Raw genomic sequence first — 25981 nt, 5'->3', positions numbered from 1 at the left:
CCATGGGACCTAAGTACACTGAAAAAAATTAAGTCAGTATAAAGTAGTGAAAAGCCTATGTAATGGAATACTATTGAACCATAAGAAATAATGAAAAAGATGATCACAAAAATCTGGAAAGACTTATATGAAATGACGAAAAATGAGGTGAGCAGAACAAGGAGAATGTTATATATGGGATGAGCATTAAAGTATGAAGATCAACTGTAAATGATTTAACAATTATAAGCAACATAAGTTTCCATGACAACTCCAAGGAAGTCATGAGGGGGAAGAGCTATCCACCTCCATAGAAAGAGCTGAGTCTGAAAGCAGATTGAAGCATACACTCTTCACTTTATTTCCTCTATGAATTTTTCTCAAGTGTAAGCAATATGTGTCTTGTTTTATAATATGACAAATAAGGAAATATGTACTTATGATAACACATGTACAACCTATATCACTTTATCTGCTTCTTGGGGAGAGGGGAGCTGGAGGGGGAGGAAGAATATGGATGTCACAAAATTATTATTAAAATTATGTTAACATGTAATCTAGAAAATAAAAATTGAAGAAAAAAGAAAAGCCCACATTTTAGAGTATACATTTAAAAGAAGAGCATTCTTATTATTTCAAGTTGGCATGTAGCTCAAACTAAATAACTATATTGCCTAGGAGAGTTCATTGGAGTAATTAATATACAAAATGGTTTGTAATTAACACATCTTTTTTTACTAAATAAAAGGGTTCTTCTAAAGTCCTTGAGTTTGATTGAAAACTTGTAAGTAGACTCAAGCAGTTTTCAACATTCTCCTGCAATCTTGTTGACATTGTTAATTTGCTTGACCAAATTGTAGTGGATTCTGAATTAATGAGATTGACAGCAGGAGGAAGAAGCATAAATCAGGTGCAGTGGAAAGGGTCATGAGAGGGGAGGGCATGGACTACTCCAAGTAGGATCTATAGCAGCATAATTCACTAGAAACACTTAAAGGAGGAGGAGTTTTTGCTTGGATAAACCACTGATGCTTAATGAAATTGACTGGATATACTTTAGATTGCAAATGTAGTTCCGAGAGAGAGTGAACTAGAATAGTTTCCCAATACATATAGAAAATTGAGACCCTGAATAGTCAAATGACTTGACCATGACCATACAGCTAATAAATATGGAAAGAGATTCAAATACAAGTCTCTTGATTTGAATTGTATATGGTATGTAGGATTCCTTGTGTATGTAAAAAGCTTATGTGGGGATTCCATAACAGCAAAGGATGCCCAGGGTGCAAGTCCTGTGTGTCTCTTCTGTGCTTGATTGTAGAAACACTTCTTATCCTGTTAACCTAAGACACTGGTCTACAAAATGGGGGCTAAGATTCCTTAAGCCACCATGATCTAACCCCAAAGAGTGAGAGTATAAAAATGGATCGATTTCCACCAGTCTTTCTTGAGATGGCAAGGTGAGAGGTTTTTTTCTCCAATACAACTGTAGGTAATTTTATCTCTCCATGCTTTTCCTGCTCTCTTCTTCCTCTTTATAAGTTCTCAACCTCTGTACCAGGCATTGGTTCTTCATGTCAGCAATAACTCAGATTGAACCTAATCACTCCTTCCCTGGTAATCACTACAGCAGCTGCTCAGTGCCATTGCAAATATTCATCTCTCTCCACCTCTCCCCACAGGATACGCATACCTAGATCCCCCTGTGGTTACTGTGAGAGTACACCTTAGAGTCCGGGCACTGATTCTAAGTCACTGAGCCAACTCATGATGAGAGCTCTGCTTCCCCACTTTTCATTTGCTGTGGGATAGAGTCAAAGGAGACAAGTACATATAGATGAGTTAGAGTATGAATTGCAGATTTTCCTATATTCCCTTTCTTTTCAAATTCATCACTCTTTCCACTTTCCCTGTTTCTGTCAAAATCAAATTCCAAACATTGGTGTCCTTAATGAAGTACTAAGGGAACATAGGAAAATATAAGTGATTCCTTATTTTCTTTTACCCCATGAATCTAATCATAGGCCAAATCTTGTAATGACTCCCTATTCTCAATCATGCACTTTTCTCTCTAGGTTTTAACAATATTACTCTGTCTTGGTTCTCCTACTTATCTGATCCCTCCAGATAATGCCAATTAATCATGAATCACAAGATTCCAGTTTCCTTTCCTCTCCTCTCTTCTTCTTTCTTCTCCCTCTAAATGTTCTTTTTTGGTGATCTTACTCCCAAGGATTTAATTGTCATCAATATGCTGATGGTTTTCAAATTCATGAATCTCCAACTGCTTATTGGACATCTCAAACTGGATGATTCCTTGATGTATTTAAACTTAGCATGTTCAAAACTGAGCTCATCATCTTCCCCTCTAATTCTCTTCTCTTCCAGATTTCTTATTACTATTATCACTACCCTTCTAATTACTGAAGCTCACAATCCTAGGTGCAATCTTTGACTTTGCAGTCTCTCTTGCCACTCCCATATTATCCACACTATGGTCAAACTAAATAACTGTATTGCCTAGGAGAGTTCATTGGAGTAATTAATATACAAAATAGTTTGTAATTAGCACATCTTTTTTTTTTTTTACTAAATATAAGGGTTCTTCTAAAGTCCTTGAGTTTGATTGAAAACTTGTAAGTAGACTCAAGCAGTTTTCAACATTCTCCTGCAATCTTGTTGACACTGTTAATTTGCTTGACCAAATTGTAGTGGATTCTGAATTAATGAGATTGACAGCAGGAGGAAGGAGCATAAACCAGGTGCCATGGAAAGGGTCATGACCAACTCTGAAATAATTTTCATATATCCTGTTTTTTCTTCTACTACTGCCACCACTGTGGTCCAGGTCTTCATCACTTTATGCCTGAACTATTGCAATGGCCTTCTGCTTTTTTCCTGCCTCAAATCTCTGCCCATTCCAGTCCATTCCTCAGTGAGACTTTAAAATGATATCACTAATGTGCAAGTCTCACCATGTCACTTCTTGACTCAGTAAACTCCAATGTTTTTCTATTGCCTGTATTATCAAACCTTGTTTTTCATTGTTAATGTTTTATTTTTTTAAGAGGACTAATGACATTACAATGCCTTGTGTGATGTCTTGACTCATGAATAAATTGGATTTAAATGAGGTAGAGTCATCAGGCTCACTCTCTCCAAAAAATTATCAAAGTCAAGTGGCAAGACAAAAGTCATTATCAAATGTATTATTTTCTGTTTGATTATTAACATCTTTATAACCTGGTCCCTTTCTAACTTTCCATTTTATTCTTTACTCCATTCCATATATGCAAAGAAGGGGTTGACCACTCATAGGGAAAGATGACAACCTATACTCATGAAGCTTACCACCTAATCTTCTTCTGGACATTCTCTATTTCATTATAAATCTTCCAAAAATGTGCTCCCTATATCTGATTATATTCACCCCAGTTCTCAGATCATGTGGAGATTCAGAGATATTTGCTATATATACTTTTTCTCCCCAATTTGTTGTTTCCTTTCTAATCTTGGTTAAATTAAAACTAATTTATTTTATTAATAATTAACAATTTTATTTTATGTTCTCTATGCCTTGTGTGGTCACAAATTCTTCCCTTATCCATAATTCTGAAAACTAAACATAAAGCAACATCTCACATCATAGATCAACATAAAGTCAAAATGGATACTTGATCTAGAAATAAAGGGTGATGCCATAAATAAATTAAGGAAATAGGGAAGAGTTTATTACATGTTTTGTTGAACTGAAGTAAACTGAAAACAACAATTGAGAGGCCTGAGAAGACAGCATATATTTCCCTTAGTTATTTGTTTGAAGTGAAAAGAAAATGCAATCATGACTGAGAGTCTTATGGGATCACATTTCACAATCAAAGGATTTAAGAGTGGAAGAGACCTTAGAGCTATTCCAATCCTGCTATTTTATAGGTAATGTGTCTGAGACCCAGAGAGGTGATAAAACTTCCCCAAGGTCACATACCTAATAAAAAATCCAAGCTGTAGTTCAAACCCAAATTCTTTCAGTACAAATGCAGTTTTTTTTTCTTAGAAATAAAAACTAAGAAATCCAGGAGCAAAAGTTTCAAAAACCTTCAGAATGCAATAGGTCTATCTAAGTATATATTTATTCTTTTTAAGAAGAATATTTTCAAGGGTGTCATTTCACAATTAATAAATTTTGCAAAAATACTTCATTAATTCTTCTAATTATTCCACTCAACCATCTAAAAAATTCTTCTATCAAGGAAAAAATATTGCTGATCATTTCCCAGGGAGAATTTTGGAAACAGTCAATTTTTATACAGTTCAGTCTAATTCAGATTAGCTGAGCTATCCTTCCCCAACCCAACACACACAGCTTGTACTAAAATAGCTCATTAAATAAACATACAAACAGAACAATCAATTTAACCAACAAACATCTTCCCTAGGCAATTACCAATTTCCATTTAAACAACTATTAATGACTTTGTGCCACATCTGTACAACAAACTTCTTATGCACACATTTGTAATATCTGATAGCTATAATAACATATCACCTGTAGTGTTATCATATAAATAAACATTAGGTTTCAGAGATTGTATTTTCACACACACCTTTGTTTCATGTGCAATTATTCAGTATTTCAAGCCTTGTGGGACCAAGATATTTTTTTCTTCCCTTTTCAAAATTCTAATTCTGTAAAGGTTGAGAATTACTGGTGGTCTAGGGTTTCTGGACAACAAGCCCTTTCCATGATATTTCCTGTAATAATAACAGTTGCAATGCCACTAATAATAACTTCATGCCAGTGAAGAAAGTAAACTCTCAGAGGAAGCATTTAGATTAGTAAAATTTCTCTTCTTATAAATTAGTTATTCATATCTACATGCAATCTCAAATCCCAGACCAGAGCATATGGAAAGAATATGTAAATAAAGAATTTCAGGTAAATAAGAATTCAAGATTAAAATAGACCATTGCTATTGTCATGTTTCATCCTAAGACCTAAATAAATAGAGGAATTCCCAGATGTTCCTACAGCATTGTGGGCCAATAAAAATCAATTAACTTTTATTCTTTTAACCTGACAAGGCACTATAAAATTTCTCAAAGATTCTCCATCATGGCTTTTTTCTCAGACTGTATCCACTTTTTGACTCTACCTTGGTTCCTCAAAGTCTGATAGGTTAGTTTTTTATCCTTTCCTTCCCAGGATCCAGGCCTCCAGGCCACTTCTCACAGTCTCTATACGATGTCATCGACAGATTATTTTACCCCTACTCCCTCCACATTCCCAACAACCCTTTATTCCTTCTCTTGCTTCATTAAAATATAAGTTCTTTGAGAAAAGAAAATGGTTTAATTCCCTAGTGCTTAACACATTGCCTAGCATATTAGGAAGCATTTAATAAATGTTGATCTCTCTCTCTCTCTCTCTCTCTCTGTCTCTCTCTCTCTCTCTCTCTCTGTCTCTCTCTCTCTCTCATATTTAAACATCAAAATGGAACCCCCCAAAAAAATAGAAAGACAGGTTATTGAATTTCCTATCACAAAAATTCTTTTCACAGTAAATCTTCATAATCTCTGGATAGGAAAGTCCTCACTTTATGTATCTAATCTTATATATAAAGAACATTGTTTAGCTTGCTTGTTGCCTCTCTACCCTTCTACCAAAGAGTATCTCTGCCCTACCTTTGCCAAACATGAGAAGAGGTAGTATTTGATAAACCCACAGATCCAAGCTTTTGGAATAAGAACTAAATTTTGAACAAAAATTTTGGGGAAAACTGGAAAGCAGTTTCACTGAAACAAGGCAAAGACCAGAATATACCAAGATATGGTCAAAATGGATAAATGATATAGACATAAAGAATTATAGCATAACTAAGTTTGGAAAACATGAACAATGTACCTGTCAGATCTATAGTTAAGAGAAGTATTTATGACTAATCAAGAAATAGAGGAGATTATGAAACATAAAACAGATATATTTGATTACATGAAATTAAAAAGGTTTTGCACAAACACAATGAATGTAGCCAAAATCTGAAGTAAATGGGGTAAAACGTTTCAACAGTTTTCTCCAATAAAGGCCTCCATTATCAAATATATGGGGAACCGGGCCATATTAATAAAATTAAGAGCTATTCTTCTTTTGATAAGTGTTCAAAAGATATGGAAGGCAGTTTTCAGTAAAAAAGAATCAAAAGTATTAATAGTCATGAAAATATGCTTTAAATCACTACTGATTAGTGAAATGCATATTAAACTCTGAGATACTGCCTCACATCAATAAGATTGGCTAATATGATAGAAAAGGAAATGACAAATGCTCATAGGGGACAAAATGGGACACTAATACTTTGTTGATAAAATTGTGAACTAGTCTAACCATTCTGGAAAACAATTTGCTACTAATCCCAGCAATATCATTACTATTCCTATATGCCAAAGATTCAGGGAGAAGGCCCTAATTTTACAATAATCTTGATAGCAATTCTGTTTGTGGTATCAAAGAATTGGAATTGGAAGGAATGAATGAAATTATGTAGTTCCCTTTTTTCATGTTCTGGTTTCATCTGGAGGTCTATGTTTCTGGTGAGAAAATTAATGGTCTCTATCTACCCCTACCTTTTAACTTAAAAGCAAGGGATTTTCTTTCTTGAAATCTCTTTAAGAAAGCTAAATTTCATAACTAACATACCTAATCACCAGGCAAGGGAAAAACTTTAATGGCTTTTCACTATAAGGAAAAGCCTAACTGTTTTTGAAAAGTTGATCTATGAAGTTGCATTCCAGGAGGTTATTTGGCCCAAATGTAAAGGTTTTTGCAACATAGAGAAAAGTCTCCCCAGTTAACAGTTGCCTTTAGACATAAATCATTTTTTAAATCTCTATTTCTGTTTTACCAATGATAGTGTGTCTATAAGAAACAAGCTTATGGAATAAAATCAAGGTTAACTCCTGACTTAACTTTATTTTTAAAGTTCATTTTTCAAAATTTTGAGTTCTAATTTTTTCCCCTGCTCTAGGCATCAAGAAGGCAAAGAATCTGGTATGAATTATAAATGTGAAGTCATGAAAAGTAAATTTCCATATTATCTGTATTGTGAACAAAAACAAGAAAAATAAATAAAAAGGAAAATACACTTCAATCTGTTTTTAGAGATCTAAAGTTCTCTGAAGGCAGATACCATTTTTTCATCATGGGTCCTTTGGAATTTTCTTCCATAGGCAATTGTCATCATACTATTGATGTTAATGCATATAATATCATCTTTGTTCTGCTCATTTCCCTTTGTATCAATTATTATAAGGCTTCATGAATTTTTCTGAAACCATCCTGCTGGACTTCCTGGGGCAGAGCCAAGATGGAGAAATAGAACAGCAGCTCCATGTCACCAAGAGAATCCTCTCTAACAAAGACTAAAATATAGCCACAAAATGAACACAAGAGTGAAAGAACCAACAAGGAGAAAGAGGGAAACAACTTTCAAGAAAAGAAAAACCTAAAAGGTAGGCAGACAACATTTGGGCCACTAGGGTGAGAGGAGAGTAGAGCCAGCAAGAAGCTGTAGCAAGGAGTGAAGGGCAAGCCAAGAACAAACCAAGATTCCCCACTCCCCACATCTGCTGTCACAGGTTCTGAACTTAATACCAAGCTAACATTCAGACCCTGAGATCTTGCCTGGTCAAATAATGATCCAAGCCAATCTACATCCCTTAAAATGTCAAATCTGTGGAGAAGTCCAGAGTCCCAGTCCAGGGCAATCTGGACTGAAGGGGGATTATCTGTGTGGACCCAGAGCAAAGCCAGGAATCCCAGTCTGGGCTTGGAATGAGGACATAATCCAGTTTGGAGTGAGGACACAGTTTACAGAGAAAGCACTACCCCCCTCCCCCGCCTTGATCTTGTTGCCCAAAACTAAGGTTGGAGCTCCAGGATAGGGCAATCAAGGGTGTGCCTGATTGGATCAGGAATACAGTGAGAGGGGGCAGCTGGGTGGCTCAGTGAATTGAGAACCAGGCCTAGAGATGGGAGGTCCTAGGTTCAAATCTGACCTCATACACTTCCTAGCTGTGTGACCCTGGACAAGTCACTTGACCCCCATTGCCTAGCCCTTACCACTCTTCTGCCTTGGAACCAATACACAGTTTTGATTCCAAGATGGAAGGTAAAGGTTAAAAAAAATAATATAGTGAGACCAAAAACTTGAGCCTAAGCCTGGGGCTAGAATTTGATCAGCTCCTGACCTGATCAAGTTCAGAGTGAGATCAAAAGCTCACACCTAAGCCTGAGAAAAGTCTTTAATTTATCAACATCTCAAGGGTTAATTGAATCAGCAGGGGAAGGGGGGTCTCAGGGCTCTCAGCCCTCAGACCATCTGCAAAACCAGTAACAACCCAGAAAATAAGCTGAGAATAACTGAATAAGCTGAAAATAAAATAATAAGGAAGGGCTGAAACCATCTTGCTCCTCATTTCTTGTAGCACAAGAGTAATCCATTTCAATCATATTCCACATTTTCTTCACCCAATACCCAAATGATGGGAAACTTTCAATTCTTAATAACCACCAAAAGAACTACTACAAATGTTTTGTACAAATAGGTGCCTTTCTCCTTTTATTTGATCTCTTTACAATATAGACCTGGTAATATTATTGCTTGATCAAGATATAGAGAATTTTATGGCATTTGGGGCATAGTTCCAAGCTGGTTTTTAGAATGGTTGGGCCAGGTCACAGTTCTACCAACAGTATATCAGTGTAACTATTTTTCAACATCCTCTCTAGTATCTATCATTTTACTTTTCTGTCATGTTATCCAATATAGCAAATGTGAGATTATATATTTTTAATTTGCTTTTGTCTATTCAATAATGATTTAGAGCATTCAAATGATTATTGATGACATTAATCTCTTCTTCTGAAAACTGCCTTTTTATGTCTTTAACTATTTTTGATTGGAGAATGCCTCATTTTTTCTAAATTTGACTCAATTCCATATATATATTATATATATATATATATACATATATAACCAAATACTAGATTACTGTGATAATTTAGTACACCATATTAGATAACTAATCTCTTCCACTGATTTGCCCATTTATTTCTTGGCCAATACCAGATTGCTTTCATTATTACTAATTTGTAATATAGGTTGAAATCCAAAATGACCAAGCCACCTTACTTCCTTCACATTTTTTCTCATTGATTCCCTTGATATCCTTGAACTCTCATTTTCCTAGGTGGATTTTGTTATTTTTTCTAGCTTTATCAAATAAAGCTTTAGGAGTGTGATTAGTATATCACTGAACACAAATTAATTAAGATAGAATTATTATTTTTATTATATTAGCATTGCTTACTCATGAACAATGAATATTTCTCCAATTATTTAGATCTGTCATTATTTACGTTTTTAAATTGTGTCCTTATATTCCCTAGGTTTCTCTTAGGAAGCAGACTCCCAAATATTTTATATAATCTACAGTTTATTTTATGTGGAAATTATCTTTTTCTCTCTTCTTGGTTTCATTGGGTGTATTTCAAAATGATGATGACATACAGATTTATTTTATATCTTGCTACTTTGCTAAATTAGTTCTGTTTCCTAATTGCCTATTTTTATCACTTTAATTTCCTTTTTATCTTATTGCTATAGTTAATATTTCTAATAAATATTGAAAAAAATTCTAAAAAATGTTGAAAAAATGAACATCCATGTTTTGCTTTTGATCTTATTGGAAAGGCTTCAAGTATCCTTCTTACAGATAATGTTTCCTCTTGGTTTGAGATACATACTACATTCAATTTTAAAGGAAATCCCATCTATTCCTATGCTTTCTATTTTGTTAAATAGGGATGAATGTTGTATTTTTTTGAAAGCTTTTCCTAAACATATTGATATAATCTTATGATTCTTTTTATTGGCATAGTCAATTATGCTTAATAATTGAACAGATCTTACATTCCTTGTATAAATTCCATTTGGTCAGTTGTTTTTTCAATAAGATATTTCATGTTTTCCTCTGTTTTTTTTTTTCATTTGTTTGATTCTGCTTTATTGTTTCTTGGTTTCTAATGAAATCATTAGTCTCTAGATGGTCAATTCTGATTTTTAAGACTTGATTTTTTTCCTCTTTCAGTTTTTTATTCTCCTTTTTCAATTAGTCCATTTCTTCTTGTATTACTTTTATTTCTTCTTGAATCACATTCCTTTCTCCTTGTATCACTTTCATTTCTCTTTCTCACTTTTCTCCCTCTCTTAATTGATTTTTGAAGTCTTTTTTTGAGCTCTTCTAGAATCTGTCTCCAATCCATATTTTTCTTTTGGGTTTTGCATGTATTTCCTTTGTTTTCACTGTCCCCTTTAGCATCTAGATGTACCTTGTTCTTTGTCTCCATAAAAATTCTTTAGAGCTAGGTTTTTTTATGGTTGTTTGTCCATTTTTCCTATCTAATTTATAGGTAGGCTCTATTTTCAAGAAAGTTAAGTACCCTCTTAAACTTCAGTCCTTTCTTGGTGCTGTTTTTAGTTTATTTTCTGGGTTTTTAACATTTTCAGTTCTTGTAGGATGATGAGATATTCTGAGGGCCTAAAGAGAGCTCTAAAAGCCCTTTGCTCCCCCCTCCCCAAAACCCCATTTGTTTTATTGGCTCTTGAGATACTGGCAGTTTAAAGACATGCCTCAGGCTTGGGCATAAGCTTTTTATCTCATTCTAAACTCGATCAGGTCAGGAGTTGATCAAATTCTAGTCCCAGGATTAGGCTCATTTTTTTTTGTCTCACTGTGCACTTAATTCAATCAGGCACAGGCTTGATTGCCATGTCCTAGAGCTCTGCCAATAGTTTGGAACAAAATGATGGGGAGAGGGCCTGTGAACTATGCCCTCAATCCAAAGTGGGAATTATGTCCTTATCCAAAACCCAGAGTGGGATTTCAGGCTTCTCTCTAGGCCCACACAGATCAACTCACTTCAGCCCAGACTGCCTTGGGCTGGGACTCTGGGCTTCTCCACAGTTTTGAAATTTCAAAGATTATGGGTTGGCCTGGACCACTAATTGTCCAGGTAGGATTTTAGTGTTTGAATGTTAGCTTGGGATTAGGTTCCAAACCTGACACAGCAGATGTGAGGTTGGGGGTTTGTGTGTGGCTTGCTTTTGGTTTGCTCGTCCCTCCTTGCTATAGCTTCTTCCTGGCTCTGCTCTCCTCTCACCATTAGTATCCCAAATGTACTCTGCCAACCTTTTGAGTTTTTCTTTTCTTGAAAGTTGTTTCTTTCTATCTCCTTGTTGATCCTTTCACTCCTTTTTTCATTTTGTGGTGATTTTTTAATCTTGGTTGGAGAGGATTCTTATGGTAACAAGGAACTGTTCTGGTTCACTACACCATCTTGGTTCCTGAACTCAGGGTGATAGAGATTTCCATAACCAATTCAGTACACACAAGTACACACAGATACCTTTCCCTCTTTGAACCAGTCAGATGACAGTGAGATTTAAGAATTGTAGATACCAGGGGTAGCTGGGTGGCTCAGTGGATTGAGAGCCATACTTAGAGATGGGAGGTTCTAGGTTCAAATCTGGCCTCAGACACTTCCCAGCTGTGTGACTCTGGGCAAATCACTTGACCCCCATTTGCCTAGCCTTTATCACTCTTCTGTCTTGGAACCAATAACACAATATTGACTCCAAGACAGAAGGTAAATGCTTAAAAAAAATTGTTGAGACCCATATCCTATCTTTCCCAGTTCAGTATAAAAACTCTTTTAAAAAGGAAGAATTCCTCATTAATGTAAAATTACTTCCCTCATTCTTTCTTTCCCTTTCTCCTTCTTTAAGTGCAACTTCCTTTCATACCCATTCATTTTATTTTTGAGATCATGCCAAAATAATCTCCTTACTCCTGTATGATGTAATAGGTAGTAATTGTGAGGGTTTTTTAAAAAAAAAGGTTGGACTGGATTATTTAAGAATAGGGTCACCAGGAATTTAATTAATTCGAAAAAGATTTATTTTAACAATTTATTTATAAAATATAGAAAGAGTGAAAGTAAGAACATCAGAAAGAGGATAGGGTAAGATATCTAACCTATTCACTAAGTATTTTGCTCTGGCCCTGGCTCAATCCAGGCAGAGCTAGTTACTCCTTAGCTGGAGGGGCTTTGGCCTTGAGTCAATCACCTGGGAATGCAGGGAGCCTCTTTCAATGCAGGAGGCCTCTCCTGAGGCTAATCCCTTCAGAAAATTCAGGAAAGGAGTCAACCTTTTTCACTCATTATGGGTCAGTCCAAAGGGAAAGATTTAAGAAAAGTCACACCAAGTCCAAGGTCTCAGGTCCAGTAAGCAGAAGAACTTTCTACAGGAAACTGTAAGTCCTTTTTAAAGACACTTCTTTTGCGTCACTTCCTTTGCCTTCCTCCACTTGATGCATACCAATTACAGCTAAATCTTTGCTTAGGACTGCTCAGGGGGCAGTAGGTCAATTCTGATTGATCATCTACTATCGCACAGGCGGGTCACAGACCTCCCCCACTCAATTCTGAGTTGGGTGTATAAGCTTTTGTTGATTAAATCTAAAAATGGACAGGGGAGACTTAGTTTAATCTTCACAATCCAGGGAGAGTTAATTAAATCTTCACAATCAAGGGAGAGTTAATTTCACTTTTATAATTGGGGAGAATTAATTTAATCTTCACAATTCCCTATGTAGTCTTTTTAACTTCCATAAAATATTTAAGTTCTTTAAGTAATTAAAATGCATCATCTTCCCACAGATGAATGTAAATAGTTTAACATTTCTGAGTCTCTTATGAAATTGCTTCCATGTTTACCTTTTTATGATTCTCTTGAGTCTGGTATTGAAAGTCAAATTTTTTATTTTGCATGAATGCTTCAATGCCCTCTATTTCACTACATATTCAGTTTTTCTTCTGAAGGATTATACTCAGTTTTGCTGAGTAAATTATTCTTGGTTGTAATCTGAGTTCCTTTGCTTCCCAGAAATTTAAATGCATTTATTTATTTGTCTGTTTATTACATTAAAATACCCTGTTAACCCCATCCCTCCTCTCTTTCCATTACTGAAGCCATCATTTGACAAAAAAAGTATATATAAAACTATATCTTTACTATTTATCAATTCGTTCTTTAGAGATAGACATACATAACTCATTCTTAAACCAATATTTCTGTGTTATGTGATGTTCCCTCAATTCTACTTGTCCAGTCTTCATAACTTTATGTAGATGTTTCCATATATTTCCAAAATTAATTTGCTTGTAATTTATCATGGGGCAGTAATATTCCATTACAATCATGTTCCACAACTTGTTTAACCGTTCCCTAATTGATGAGCATCCTCTTTGTTTATACCTCTTTGTCATCACAATGTGAATTTCTATAAATATCAGAGAATATAAAGGTTCTTTTCCTTTCCCTTGATCATTTTGGAAAGTAAATCTAATAACTATGTTGCTGACTCAAAAAGTAGATACAGAGATTTTTCAGTATATATCCAGATGCCTCTCCAATATACTTTTATCAGAGTTTCACCAGTGGTATATCAGTATCTCCATTTTCCCACATCCTCTCCATTAGTCATTTACCCTTTCATCTTTTAGTCAATTTGATAGGTATGAGATATCTTATAGTGTTTTTTTTATTTGCATTTCTTTAATCAATAATGACTTAAAGCATTTTTCATATAGTTATATGAAGCTTTGTCTTCATCCAAAAACTGTCTTTTTACATATTTTGACCATTTGTTAGTTAGAAAATGGCTCATATTCTTATATATTTTACAAAGTTATCTGTATATTTTAGATATGAGACTTCTATTCAAGAAACTGTCTATAAATACACTTTACCCTTCTGCCCACTCAACTTACAGCTTTCGTTCTAATCTTGATTACATTAGTTTTATTTGTACAAAAAAATAAAAGTGGCTGTTACATCATGCTTAATCCTGAATGTGACTTTAAGCAATTTGAATGATTTCATTCTGGATTCTTTAGGTATTTTCTTCTTTATGTGAAATCTCTGAAATTTGGCTATAATGTTCCTAAGTATTTTTACTTGGGATCTCTTTCAGAAAGTGAACAGTGGATTCATTCAATTAATTTTTTACATTCTGGTTCTAAAATATTGTGGAAGCTTTCCTTGATAATTTCTTGAAATATGATATCGAGGCTCTCTCTTAAATTGTGGCTTTCAGGTAGTTATATAATTCCTAAATGATTTCTTTGTATATTTTTATTATGGTTATTTTTTCAAACATTTTCATGTTTATTAGATTTTTTCATTCTTTCATTCTTTTTACTTTGTTTCACTATTTCTTGATGTATTATGGAATCATTTGATTCCATATGACAATTTCTAAATTTAAAGGATTACTATGTTTAGTGAGCCTTCTCTAGACTTAAGTTTTAATCATTTTCAGTCATCAGAAAGTTCCTTCCTGGTAATTATAAAGAGTTCTTCGGGGTTTGGAATATCTAATTTCTTCAAATAAAGAAGAGGAGGCATGGTACAGGAATAAAATAATCCTGAGGACAAGGTAACAATTTTCATAACCTATCATATTCTTGATACATACAACAAAAATGTTGTCATAGAAAAGCCTGCCCTTTATTTTTTAATGCAATTATTAAATATTTAATAAAATAAATAAAATATTCAAGAAAGCATAGGCAATATTATATTTTAAAACTAAATCATACTGCTTCCCATAGGGAAACCATATGTACATATTTATGACCCCTATTTCTATTTGACACCTTTTCTTTTTTTTTGACATTATTTTATTTGGTCATTTTCAAACATTATTCATTAGAAACCAAAATCATTTTCTTTTCCTCCCCCCCAACCCCTCCCATAGCTGACGCACGATTCCACTGGGTATCACATGTGTCCTTGATTCGAACCCATTTCCATGTTGTTGGTATTTGCATCAGGGGGTTCATTTAGAATCTCTCCTCAATCATGTTCCCTCAACCCCTGTAGTCAACCAGTTGCTTTTCCTCAGTGTTTTTACTTCCACAGTTTGTCCTCTGCTTGTGGATAGTGTTTTTTTTTTTTCTCCTAGATCACTGCAGATTGCTCAGGATCACTGCATTGACACTAATGGAGAAGTCCATTACATTTGATTGTACCACAGTGTATCAGTCTCTGTGTACAATGTTTTCCTGGTTCTGCTCCTCTCGCTCTGCATCACTTCCTGGAGGTTGTTCCAGTTCACATGGAATTCCTCCACTTTATTATTCCTTTGAGCACAATAATATTCCATCACCAACATATACCACAATTTGTTCAGCCATTCTCCAATTGAAGGGCATCCCCTCATTTTCTAATTTTTGGCCACCACAAAGAGCGCAGCTTTGAATATTCTTGTACAAGTCTTTTTCCTTATTATCTCTTTGGGGTACAAACCCAGCAGTGCTATAAGCCTGCCCTTTATTAAAAGACTGTTCTATAAGGGAAAAAATTTAGTAAATTTTTTAAAAAAATTAAGAAAATTAAAAATTCTCAATAAAGAATTTAATGAACTAACAAAGTACCCTTTGTGTACACTTCTAAAACTTAAAAAATGTTTGCAATATTTACCTAAAAAAGATGTACATTGGCTTCTGAACATTATTAATCATTATAAAACTGAATATGGCATAGCTGTAAGAATACTTAATTTGGGGTGCAAGGAATGGGATTCAAGCCTCAACTCTGCATATTATTTGTCAAATTGTTTAATTTTCCACTCCTTAAAATGAGGGCTGACTAAATGACTTTTGATCCTTAGCTCTAAATCATATAAAATTTTATTAGAACACACAGACATTTGCATTTTATAAGTCTTATATTTCATTCAGAGAAACCTACATAATTTAATAATTTCATACAGAAATCCCTTTGAGGAAACCAAATTCCTAACTAAACAAAACATTCCTTAGCTATTGGTACTGAAATAAGGAAAGGAATTCACTAATTATACAATTATGATTTTCTCTTCTAAAACTGCTTTTGAAGAGACAATCTGGACCAGCAGAGAGAGTATTGAATGAGGTGTTTAGAGACCTTGGTTTGAGTCTCAGCTCTACTGTCTAGTTAGCTTTTCAACATCAGACAGTTCACTAACTTCAACTTGCTAACTAATTTGCTATATGACTTTGGGCAAATCACTTCTTGAGTTCTTAACCTTCCAATTTGTAAAATTTGCAGAGAAGGAGAAAGTCTGAGCTAGCTAATTTTTAAAGTCTCTTTTGCTTATAATACTCTATGATTTTGCCCCCATATATACACGTTCACAAAACGATTTGTGCCCATAAAACTCAGTAGCAAGAAAAAAATCAACCTGGAGAGGAACTTTCATGAAAAAATAAATTTAGTCTAAATTAATTTGCACTGCATGATTTCATCATTGAGAGCAACTTAATTGAGCTTCTCTACTGCTATTCACTCTGCAATTTCCCAGGGCTCATATTACATAAAACTGATAATGGGTCTTTAGAGGTTAGCAAACTATTGAGAGAGAGTGGCAAGGATTTTTTCTTAAGGTGAAAAAGAATGTTTTCCCGCTTATTGCTTTAGAAAATAGATAATTGAATGCTATGTCTAAATTGTGATCTCATCCCTCTCTGCTCATAGCCATTCATTCCATTACCAGCAAGTATTGTTTCTCTTCTGTGTTAGCCACCTTCGATATCTCATCCAGAAAATGAAAGTGCTTTGGTTCTTTGCCGCATGTGAAATGTAGACACATCACAGAGACATCTTGTAATCTTTATGGAAATCAACTATTGGAGCAACACAGTACTGGGAACAACTTATGATTCACTCTGCCTAATGTGGTTATCTTCTAGTCATTGCAATATAATAGCAACATGTATTTCTGGAAAGAAAGGGTAAAGATTCTCTGAAAGTGGCACATTGCAAATTCCATCAGCAATTTCTGTGATCCCAGGAGATAAAGTGCTTAGTACATTCCAGTGGACTTTTGTTGATTAATGTTTGCTAAAGTAGTTAATGAGTACAGGAAATGGATGTAATCATCTGAAAAATCTTTAACATACATTATATATATTTTTCAATCAAGTGAGCAATGTGATATAATGGTTATAGCCCTGAGATAAGACTGAGAAAGACTTGGACAAAATTCTCACTTCTGGGATTTAGTGCTTTGTGATCCAGGATATGTCACTCAACTCATAAAATATGCTAGGACTTCTCTTCAATTATGTTCAGAGATTGTGATTGTGACCTGCTTCATCTGGGAGGAATGGCCAAATCAATAACATAACAAATTTACAGAAGCAATATTTTTAGGGAGGAGCAATGGTTCAGAGGAAAGGACATGGGTTTTGGAGCCAGAGGATTTGGTTCAAATCCCAGTTCTACCTCTTCCTACCTTGGGAAAATCTGACCATCAGTTTGTTAACATGCAAAATTATGATTTTGGTTTCATTGACAGCCAGGGGTCATTTAACCATCTAGGTAAAGGGTGTCATGTGTTTATTTAGTATCTACTGTGTGCTAAGAACTATGCTAAACTCTTTACAAATATTGCACTTGATCCTCACAACAACTCTGTGAGTTAAATGTTATTAACATTTTACAATTTACAAATTAAAGAAGCTGAGGTGATTTTAAACCCATAAGGCTTTACGGGGTATCTCTGATGCTGGAAAATAACACATTTTAATTTGAATACAGTATAATTTTAGCAGTATAATGTATTTCTTGGATAGACATTGGGTTGGGTAACTTAGAGGATATAAAATTCCTAAAATCTACTACTATAAAAATAAAATAAATATGCAGATGTAATATAAGGCAGAATATAAATACTCCAAAAGAAGTAAAAACAAGGTTATAAAAATGTTATTTACAAGACACAGATGTAGGTTCAAAGTCAAAGGAACCATTCTAATACAAAATCAAATAGGTAGCTTTTGGGAGAATAGTTTCATTCTTGCTGGAAGTTTCCAGAAAACAAACAAACAAACAACTAGATTATCATTTCTTGGGTATTGTGGGCAATGAATTCTTATTTCCTTCAGGGTTGAGCTAGATAGTTATTAGTTCCTTCTAATTCTAAGATTTTACATGATTATCTGCATATGAAACTCTGAGAAGAGAGATCATGCTATAATTATGTTCTTTAAAGCATGTCCAACTTTATGGTCCTATGATTCATCCTATTTTCTTGGAGCAAAATACTCAGAACAATGTATAACTAGGTGTAAAGATGGAGTAGAAGGCATTGGAGGTAGGGAATAAGATATGGGGGATGTACCATCTGTGTTAGGCATTAAAGAAAATAGCTAACATTTTAAGCTTTTACTTATAACCTTAAGATTTGAAAAAGCTTTATAAATGGCTTTACAAAAAACTATGGGCTCTGTTATTGTTATCCCCACGTAATACATAATGAACGTCAGACTGAGAGACATGAAATGATTTTCCCTTAGTTATACAAATAATAAATGCCTTGAACATGATTTTAACTGAGCCTTAATCTTGAATCCGAGTCCAACATTTAACTCACTGTGCTATGTTGATTAATCTAATAATGAGCATGATTTCAGAAAAGGAATTAAGAGACACCAATGGATAGAGAACCAGACCTGCGTTTAGGAAAAATTCAGCTTTCTGAGTTGAAATATGACCTCAGATACTTACTAGCTGTGTGACTAGGAGCAAGTCACTTTAACTTGTTTGCCTCAATTTTCTAATACATAAAATGATGTGGAAAAGGAAATGTCAAATTAGTATCTGTAAAAGAAAATTCCAGATTGGGGAGTCACAAAGATTCAGACATAACTGAAAAATAAGTTAAAGAGGAGAGTAGTCCAGAATGTGAGGGAGTAGGAGCAAATGGAAGGAGATATAAAAGCAATGGATATATTCAGGAAATAATTATTTTGGCCAGAGCAGAGGAAATATGAAGGATGAGGAAAGAGGCAAGTTTGGAAAGATAGAGCAGGATCATATAATTGAATTACAAATACATGCTTGAGGATTTTGTTCTAACTAGATTGTAAACCAATAATGGTTTTTGAGTGGAGGAATAACAGAATGATTCGATTATATAATCTTGAATGAGAACGCATCTTAAAGTTCATCCAGTTCATACTTACACCTTTTTTTAAAAAATTACTGATAAATAAAACTAGACACTGAGCAGATGCGTGACTTTTCTAAGGTCTCATGAACAGTGAATAATCTAGGACTGAAATCCAAATTCAAATTCAATACCTTTTATATTATATAATAATGGAAATCACTACGCAGATAGTCTGAATTAAAATTACATGAATGAAAATTGACAGGAATTTGTAAAATGAGGAATTTGGAATAAATTATTTATAAGGTGCTTGCCAGCTCTAACATTCTATAATTCTTCTATTTAAAATGCATAATAGTATTTTTAGTATTAATGAAGAAGAATAAGAGGTAAAAACTTGAAAAATATCTCTTATTAATTTTTAATCAAAATGATCTATTATTGTAGCTGTAGAAAAGGATCATGTGATTTAGAGCTGGAAAAGAACATAAAGATTGCCTAAAAACTCTCTTTGCATTCTTTTTCTCTCTTTCTTCCCATTGGTGATCTTATTAAAACCTTTGAGTTTAATTATAATTTCTGTCCTGATGACTCCCAAGACTGTGAATACAGCCCTCACCTTTTCTTGAGCTGTAGTCTTGTGTCAACAACTATCTTTTGGATTTTTATAACTGGAAATTCCATTCAAAACTCAAATTCAATTTATCTAAAACAGATCTCATTATCTTCCCCCCATTAACTCAAACTCCATACTTTCCCCCAACTAGAACTAATTTTAAGAATATTACTATCCTTCCAGTCACCATAGTTTGTAACCTTAGCGTCATTCTTGACTCCTCAACCATCCTTCATATCCAATGGATTGTCAGATTTTGGAATTTCTATAATATCTAATCATCATCATCCTAGTTCAAATCATTGTCATCTCTATCCTGGGATGTTGCAACAACATTTTACTTGATTTTTTTGCCTTAAGTTTTCCCCCTCTCCAACTTATCTTCCACATAGTAACCAAAATATTTTTTTCAGAGTATGTCTGAGCTAAATAGACTCTAATAGCTCCCTATTCCTTAAGATCAAATACACAATTCACTGTCATTTAATAAACACACAAGACTCTTGCATAAACTTTTTGCAAATTGGAGAAAATTTCAGAGAGAAGATGTTAAAATTAAGGAGAAATGAAAAAAAAGCTTTTTGTAGTAGGTAAAATCTTTTTTTTTTTTGAATACATTTATATTTATTGCAAGACTCTATACTCTACCCTCTCCCATATTCCTCCTTGCCCTGCCCCGCAAAAGATGAAACATTGGTTTCTGTAGGGGAGATTTATTTTTCCATTTCTGAAAAAAGTATCAATAACAGTGAAAAGCCAAAAGTATCTTGCTATGGGTTACAGTCAAGTATTTAATCAAAATGATAAGGAAAAGAATTATGCCTTTGGAACATTTAAAAATTATAGTCAAAATTAATATTAATGGAACATTGCCCCAAAACACACAGAGTAATATACCCTCTTCTCTACATGGTAAGATAGTGTGAGCATACCAGTGAGCTGAAAGAACCAATCAATTTGCACCATGGAATTTTGACATTTAAAATTGAAATGTCAGAATGAAAAAAAAGTTTGTAAAACTTGAAAACAAAACTTCAAAAGAACTAATTCAGTTTATCACAAAGCTTGATGCAGTAACAAGTGACTTGGGAGAAGAGTTGGTCATGAAAAATATGTTGCAGTCAGATATTATCAAAACCACAGAAATAAATATGAAAGGTCAAAGTCTCTTGAAAATGAAAAAAAAATTCTTTTCTGGAGCTCTCAAAATTAACAAGTAAAAGGGGACTCAACTTTATGGCATTATATACTAAACCAAGTACATTCTAGATAAATGTGGCCATCTTTATCTGCTCAAATGCTTTTAATAAATTCTTAGGAATCTGAGTCTCATGCTTCTACACCATGAAAGTAACTTCTTTCTTGAAGCAGAGCACAGACTGTAATTTTATATAAAGCATTTCCCCCCCATTTCCCTAAATGATACTGCTAATAATGCACATAAATTTTTCTTCTAAGGTATTCCACAAAAACCCTGGAAAAGCAGACATCCTAAGAATCTAACAACTTGTAGGTTAAACCTTGCTCATAATATAAAAAGTTCTAACACATTTAACCTTCCTGTCTTTAAGCAATGGTCCAAAAACTAAAATCTTATTCGTTTTTAGAAATTTTAGGATGCTGTCCCCCAACTTTTTCCATTTTAGATGATGAAAAACTGCTTTCCATGGTAAAATAAGCAATTTAACTAATTCTTCACTCCCAGGAGGAGGAAAAATGGCCACTCTTCTGTCCACTACTGATTCAACCAATGGAGCTGCTAGTGAAAAATAGCATTGTATTTCTAATACTTCCATAACTTTGAAAAATTTCAGATTAAATTTGCCTCCAGTGCCAGTTTTATTTATGCAAAAAATAACACTCTCAACTTGGATAGCTTATTTTGTGCCCATCTTTGGAATTCTCTTACTATTTCCTGCCTTGACTAGTTAATTTTTCTCCAAGTCTGGGTCACTTTCTTTTGATTTAAAATCTTCTAAAACTTGGCTTCCATTTTCAGATTTGGCTCCTTTCTCACTTTCCATCTGGGTCTCAGAAAGTGGGCTCTGCAGCCCCTCCTCTTTGCTACCTTCTACTACCACCTGGGGATTCTTTTTGTCTTCTGCAGAGTCACTTTCATTTGACTTGAGATTCTCCTTGTCTGTGTTTTCCAACTCCAATTTTGCTCTTTTCCCGTTTTTTACTTGTGAGTCCTGACCAGGGTTTGGCTGAGACCCCTCTCTGTTACTCTTGACCACTTCCTGAAGGTTATATTTTCTGAACAGCATGTAATCTTTGACAACACTCAGACAGCAGACAGCCTTAATGATTTCCACCACAATGGTATACTGGGGATTACTGAGATCTACCTTATTTTCAGGATTGAGGCAGCCCACTATTCCTGCTAGTTCTTTAATAACTTCTTCTCTGCTCATGTGACTATTATTACGTGCTTTGTAAATAATCTGGAATGTCCCTTTATTTGGTGCTTTAAACCAAGGTTCCAAGAAGGTTTCAGCATATTTTTTCATATCTTCTAAGAAAGCTTTGCATGTGCCAGATACGGGCAACATACGCAGAATAACCCGTGTTTTCTTCTTCTTGGTTGTGTACATATCCTTTAGGATGTGATGTACAAGTTTCTCAGGTTCTATGCCAAGTGTTCTAATGAAGACCACGTTATTTGCTCCACTTTCCACTGACTGAAATCGTCTTAATCTCAATTCTGTAGATGCCTGAATCTCACTGACTTCTTTCTTCAAGGCAGCTTCTGCATCATCTTCCTCTTCCTCCTCACTTCCAGATGGTTGCTTATCCTTGTCTACAAACTTCTCGGGCCCGTATAGGTCGTCCCCGTACTCATTGAGGAGGCTGTAGGCCTCCTCCACACACTTGCGCTCATTCATGTTGCAGGTAATGAGAATGCCCTGAAGCCCAGGCTCCAGCTGCCTCGGGCCGCCGCCGCCATCCCCGCGCCGGGCTCTCTTAGCTTGCACATACTGGGCCTTCCCTCTTCGTTTCACTCCGCTCATATGTCTAGGCTGCTCCGCGGCCGCGGCCATCGTGGAGAAACGGGGGCGTTGGAGCGGAGACTATGTGGGGCGGGAAAGGAGGAAAGCACCGTAAAATCTTTTCTAAGAGTCACAGGAAGCCAGGAAAACTTAGAGGTAGAGATGAAGAGGGAGAGTTCTAAGCCACAGAAAATAATCATTGAAAACATTTTGAATTTGCAAATGAATTAACACCACCATAGCTAGGGTTACTAGTTATAAAAATATTTGTGGGGATATAGAAATTAGGGAGAATAGAAAGGAAGGAAGGGACCAGGCTCTGAATAGACTTAAAAGCCAAACAGAAGATTTTTTATTTTATTTTGAAGGCAATAAAGATCCATGAGTGTTGACTGAATGGATTTGGGGAAGTGACATGGTAAAAGCTACATTTTTGAACAAGAATTTGACACTCAGTGAGGGGGATGTGTTGGAGTTTTGAGAGGCTTGAGGAAAGGAGAAAATTCAGAAGACTATTGTAATAGTTCAGGATTAAAGTGATAAGATTTTGTACCAGAGTAACAGCAGTGTTAGAAAAGAAAAGTGGGTCATAAATAAAAGATGTGAGGAAGGTAAAATTTACAATGTTTGGGGAAATGGGGTAGAGAAAGTAAAAGAAAATAAGGAATTGATAATACCTAGGCTGTTAGCCTGGGAGACTGGGATAATATCTCAATTGTTATAAAGCTATTAGTATCAGGGATGGTTCTTGAGGAAAACATCATGAGTTCAGTTTTGGACATGTTGAATTTAACTAGATAAAATCCAGTTGAAGTTGACAAATGGGCAGTTAGAGATGAGAGACTGGATGTCAAGAGCAAGGTTAGTACTAGATAAACACATCTGAGAATCATTTTCATAGCGGTCATAATAGATCCATGGGGGTTGAAGAGAATATCAGCCCAAATATTTTATTTTGTTTATTATTTTTAAATCCATATTTTCCATCTTAGCCTCAATACTTTGTATTGATTTCAAGGCAGAAGAGTGGTAAGGACTATCAATGAGGATTGTCACAAAGTGACATAGCCATTGCCATATGGGTAGGAAGTATCTTGAACCCTAGGTCTCCTATCTCTAGACCTGGGTCTCAGTCCAGGGATCTGCATAGCTTCCCCCAATCAAAACAATTTAGATGTAGAAAAGAGCCCTGAACTAAGAGTTGCGTAAGATCTACTGATGAGAGTGACATGGATGAAATGCCAGCAAGGAAGACTGAGAAGGATAGGTAGGAAGAAAACCAGGAAAGTAAAGTACCATGAGAAATCAGAGAGAAGAAAATATTAAGGAGAAGATGATGGTCAACAATGTCAAAAGTCACAGAGAATTCAAGGATAATGATTTAGGGGGAAAATTAGATTTGTTGATTAAGAGATCCCTGGCAATTTAAGAGAGAGCAGGTTCAAATCAATGATATGGTTGGAAGCCAGACTATAGAGAATTTAAAAGAAAATAGGAAATAAAATAGAGACATCAATTGTAGACAGCCTTCTCAGATGGTTTTGCCATACAACAAACACAAGATGAAGACAATTGCTAACAGGAATGGATAAATATGAGAGAATTTTGAGGATGGAGGTGATATGACCATGACTCTAGGTGATATGAAAACAGCAAGTAGACAGAGAAGGAATGGATATAAATGAGCAACTGGGAAATGATCAGAGAGGCAATCTGTTGGAAATACTGGTATGGAATAGTATCACTTGTATATGTAGAAGAGTTTGCCTTATCAACTCTATTCTGTTGAGATAGGAGTAAAGGAGGAAAAAGTGGTCAAAGGCATCTGAGTGAAGTGAGATGAGTTGGAGAAGAGAGTGATATGTCAGTGAATGGACTCATATTTTTTTGGTGAAATGGGAAGCAAAGTTCTCAGCTGAGAGCTGGAGAAAGAGAACCATGGGATACTTGAGGAGGGAAGGAAATGTTTTGAAAAGCTATTCTGGTGATTTAGATGAGGTAATTAGGAGGGGGGGTTAGAAGAACTACTTTAGTTCTATAAGCATCCAGTTGAGATTATATGGTATAAATTTTTAGTGGACCAAATCAGCACAATTTTATAATTTCTTCAGTCTTTTTTTGACAGCACATTAGTAGGAGAGATGACAGTAAATGGTAGGAATAATCCAAAGTTGAATCTTTTCAGAGAATGTCAAAGACAGGATAAGGTAGCAATGGGCCAAAGAGGACAGTGTAGAGTTTAACTGAACAAGAAGGAGTATCCAGGGGTGATGATATGAAAAAAGATATAAGGGGCATTAGAATTGGAAGACACATTGAAGTTAAAGACCAAATTTGAGTGTTGCAAAAGTAGAGTTGGTGGCATGATAACAAATTATAAGATAAATTTCAAAGTCTACAAACATTGAATTTTATTTTGACATGGCAGTTAGGTGCCTCAGTGTATAGAGTGCCAGGCCTGGAGTCAGAAAGACTCATCTTCCTGAATTCAAATCCAGCCTCAGACACATACCAGGTATATGACCCTGGGCAAATAACTTAACCTATTTTCTTCAGTTTCCTTATCTGTAAAATGATCTGGAGAAAGAAATCAACTCTTTTTTTATCTTGGCCAAGAAAATCCCAAATGAAGTCATACAGAGTTAAACTTGACTGGAAATTACTAAACACTAAAAAGTGGTACATTTGTGGGTGATGGCAAGACCAAGGGTATGACTATCCCAGTTTTTAATTGCAATAGAGTATAGTAGTAGGTTTTAGGAAATGAATAAGTTGAAGAAGTCTGAGATTAGTATATGTGAGGGAATATCAATATGTAATTTAAATTTCCTTCCTATGAGGAGCTCAGAAAGAGAAAGATTATTAGCTAGTCAGGCATTGAACACATTGAGAAAGGGTTGAGAATATCCTGGAGGTTAGTAGACAACAGACACTAGATTATTGATTGTATGACTAATATGGATTCAATAAACCTCAAAGAAGAAAGATTGCTGAGAGGTGGTAGTAGAGGACTAGCTTTGAAGTAGCCATGGAGAGTAAAAGTTATTCCAACTCCCTCATCACAAACAATGAGTAGGGAGTATGAATGAAAGTGCAACCAGTACTGTAGTGATTGACCAGAGAAATGGAGGGAGATAGAAAGCATAGGGGAAGGGTTTGAGATGAAAATAAGGTTAAATAAGTGGGGGAAAGAAAGATTTAAGATGAAAGGTTATTTTAAGTTGTTTCCCTCCATTCACTCTTTGGTCCCAACTAGATATATGGTTGTTCCTAACACATAACAACTTACCTCCCATCTTTGTGTTTTTGAATAGATTTTTTTCTGTGGCTAGAA

General features: G+C 35.0%; 1 protein-coding gene across 1 annotated transcript; it reads right to left on the bottom strand.

Moving 5' to 3' along the window:
* Positions 1-20434: 20434 nt before the first annotated feature.
* On the bottom strand, positions 20435-22751 carry LOC100013856 (THUMP domain-containing protein 1-like). Its single transcript, XM_016423304.2, has one exon. It carries the CDS (start codon positions 22696-22698, stop codon positions 21586-21588), a length of 1113 nt encoding a protein of 370 aa, XP_016278790.1. The 5' UTR covers positions 22699-22751; the 3' UTR covers positions 20435-21585.
* Positions 22752-25981: the final 3230 nt, after the last annotated feature.

This window comes from Monodelphis domestica, chromosome 6 (genome assembly GCF_027887165.1).
Source record: "Monodelphis domestica isolate mMonDom1 chromosome 6, mMonDom1.pri, whole genome shotgun sequence".
NCBI lineage: Eukaryota > Metazoa > Chordata > Mammalia > Didelphimorphia > Didelphidae > Monodelphis > Monodelphis domestica.
Note: the sequence above shows the minus strand (reverse complement) of the source record. Positions and strands in the feature narration are given on the sequence as shown.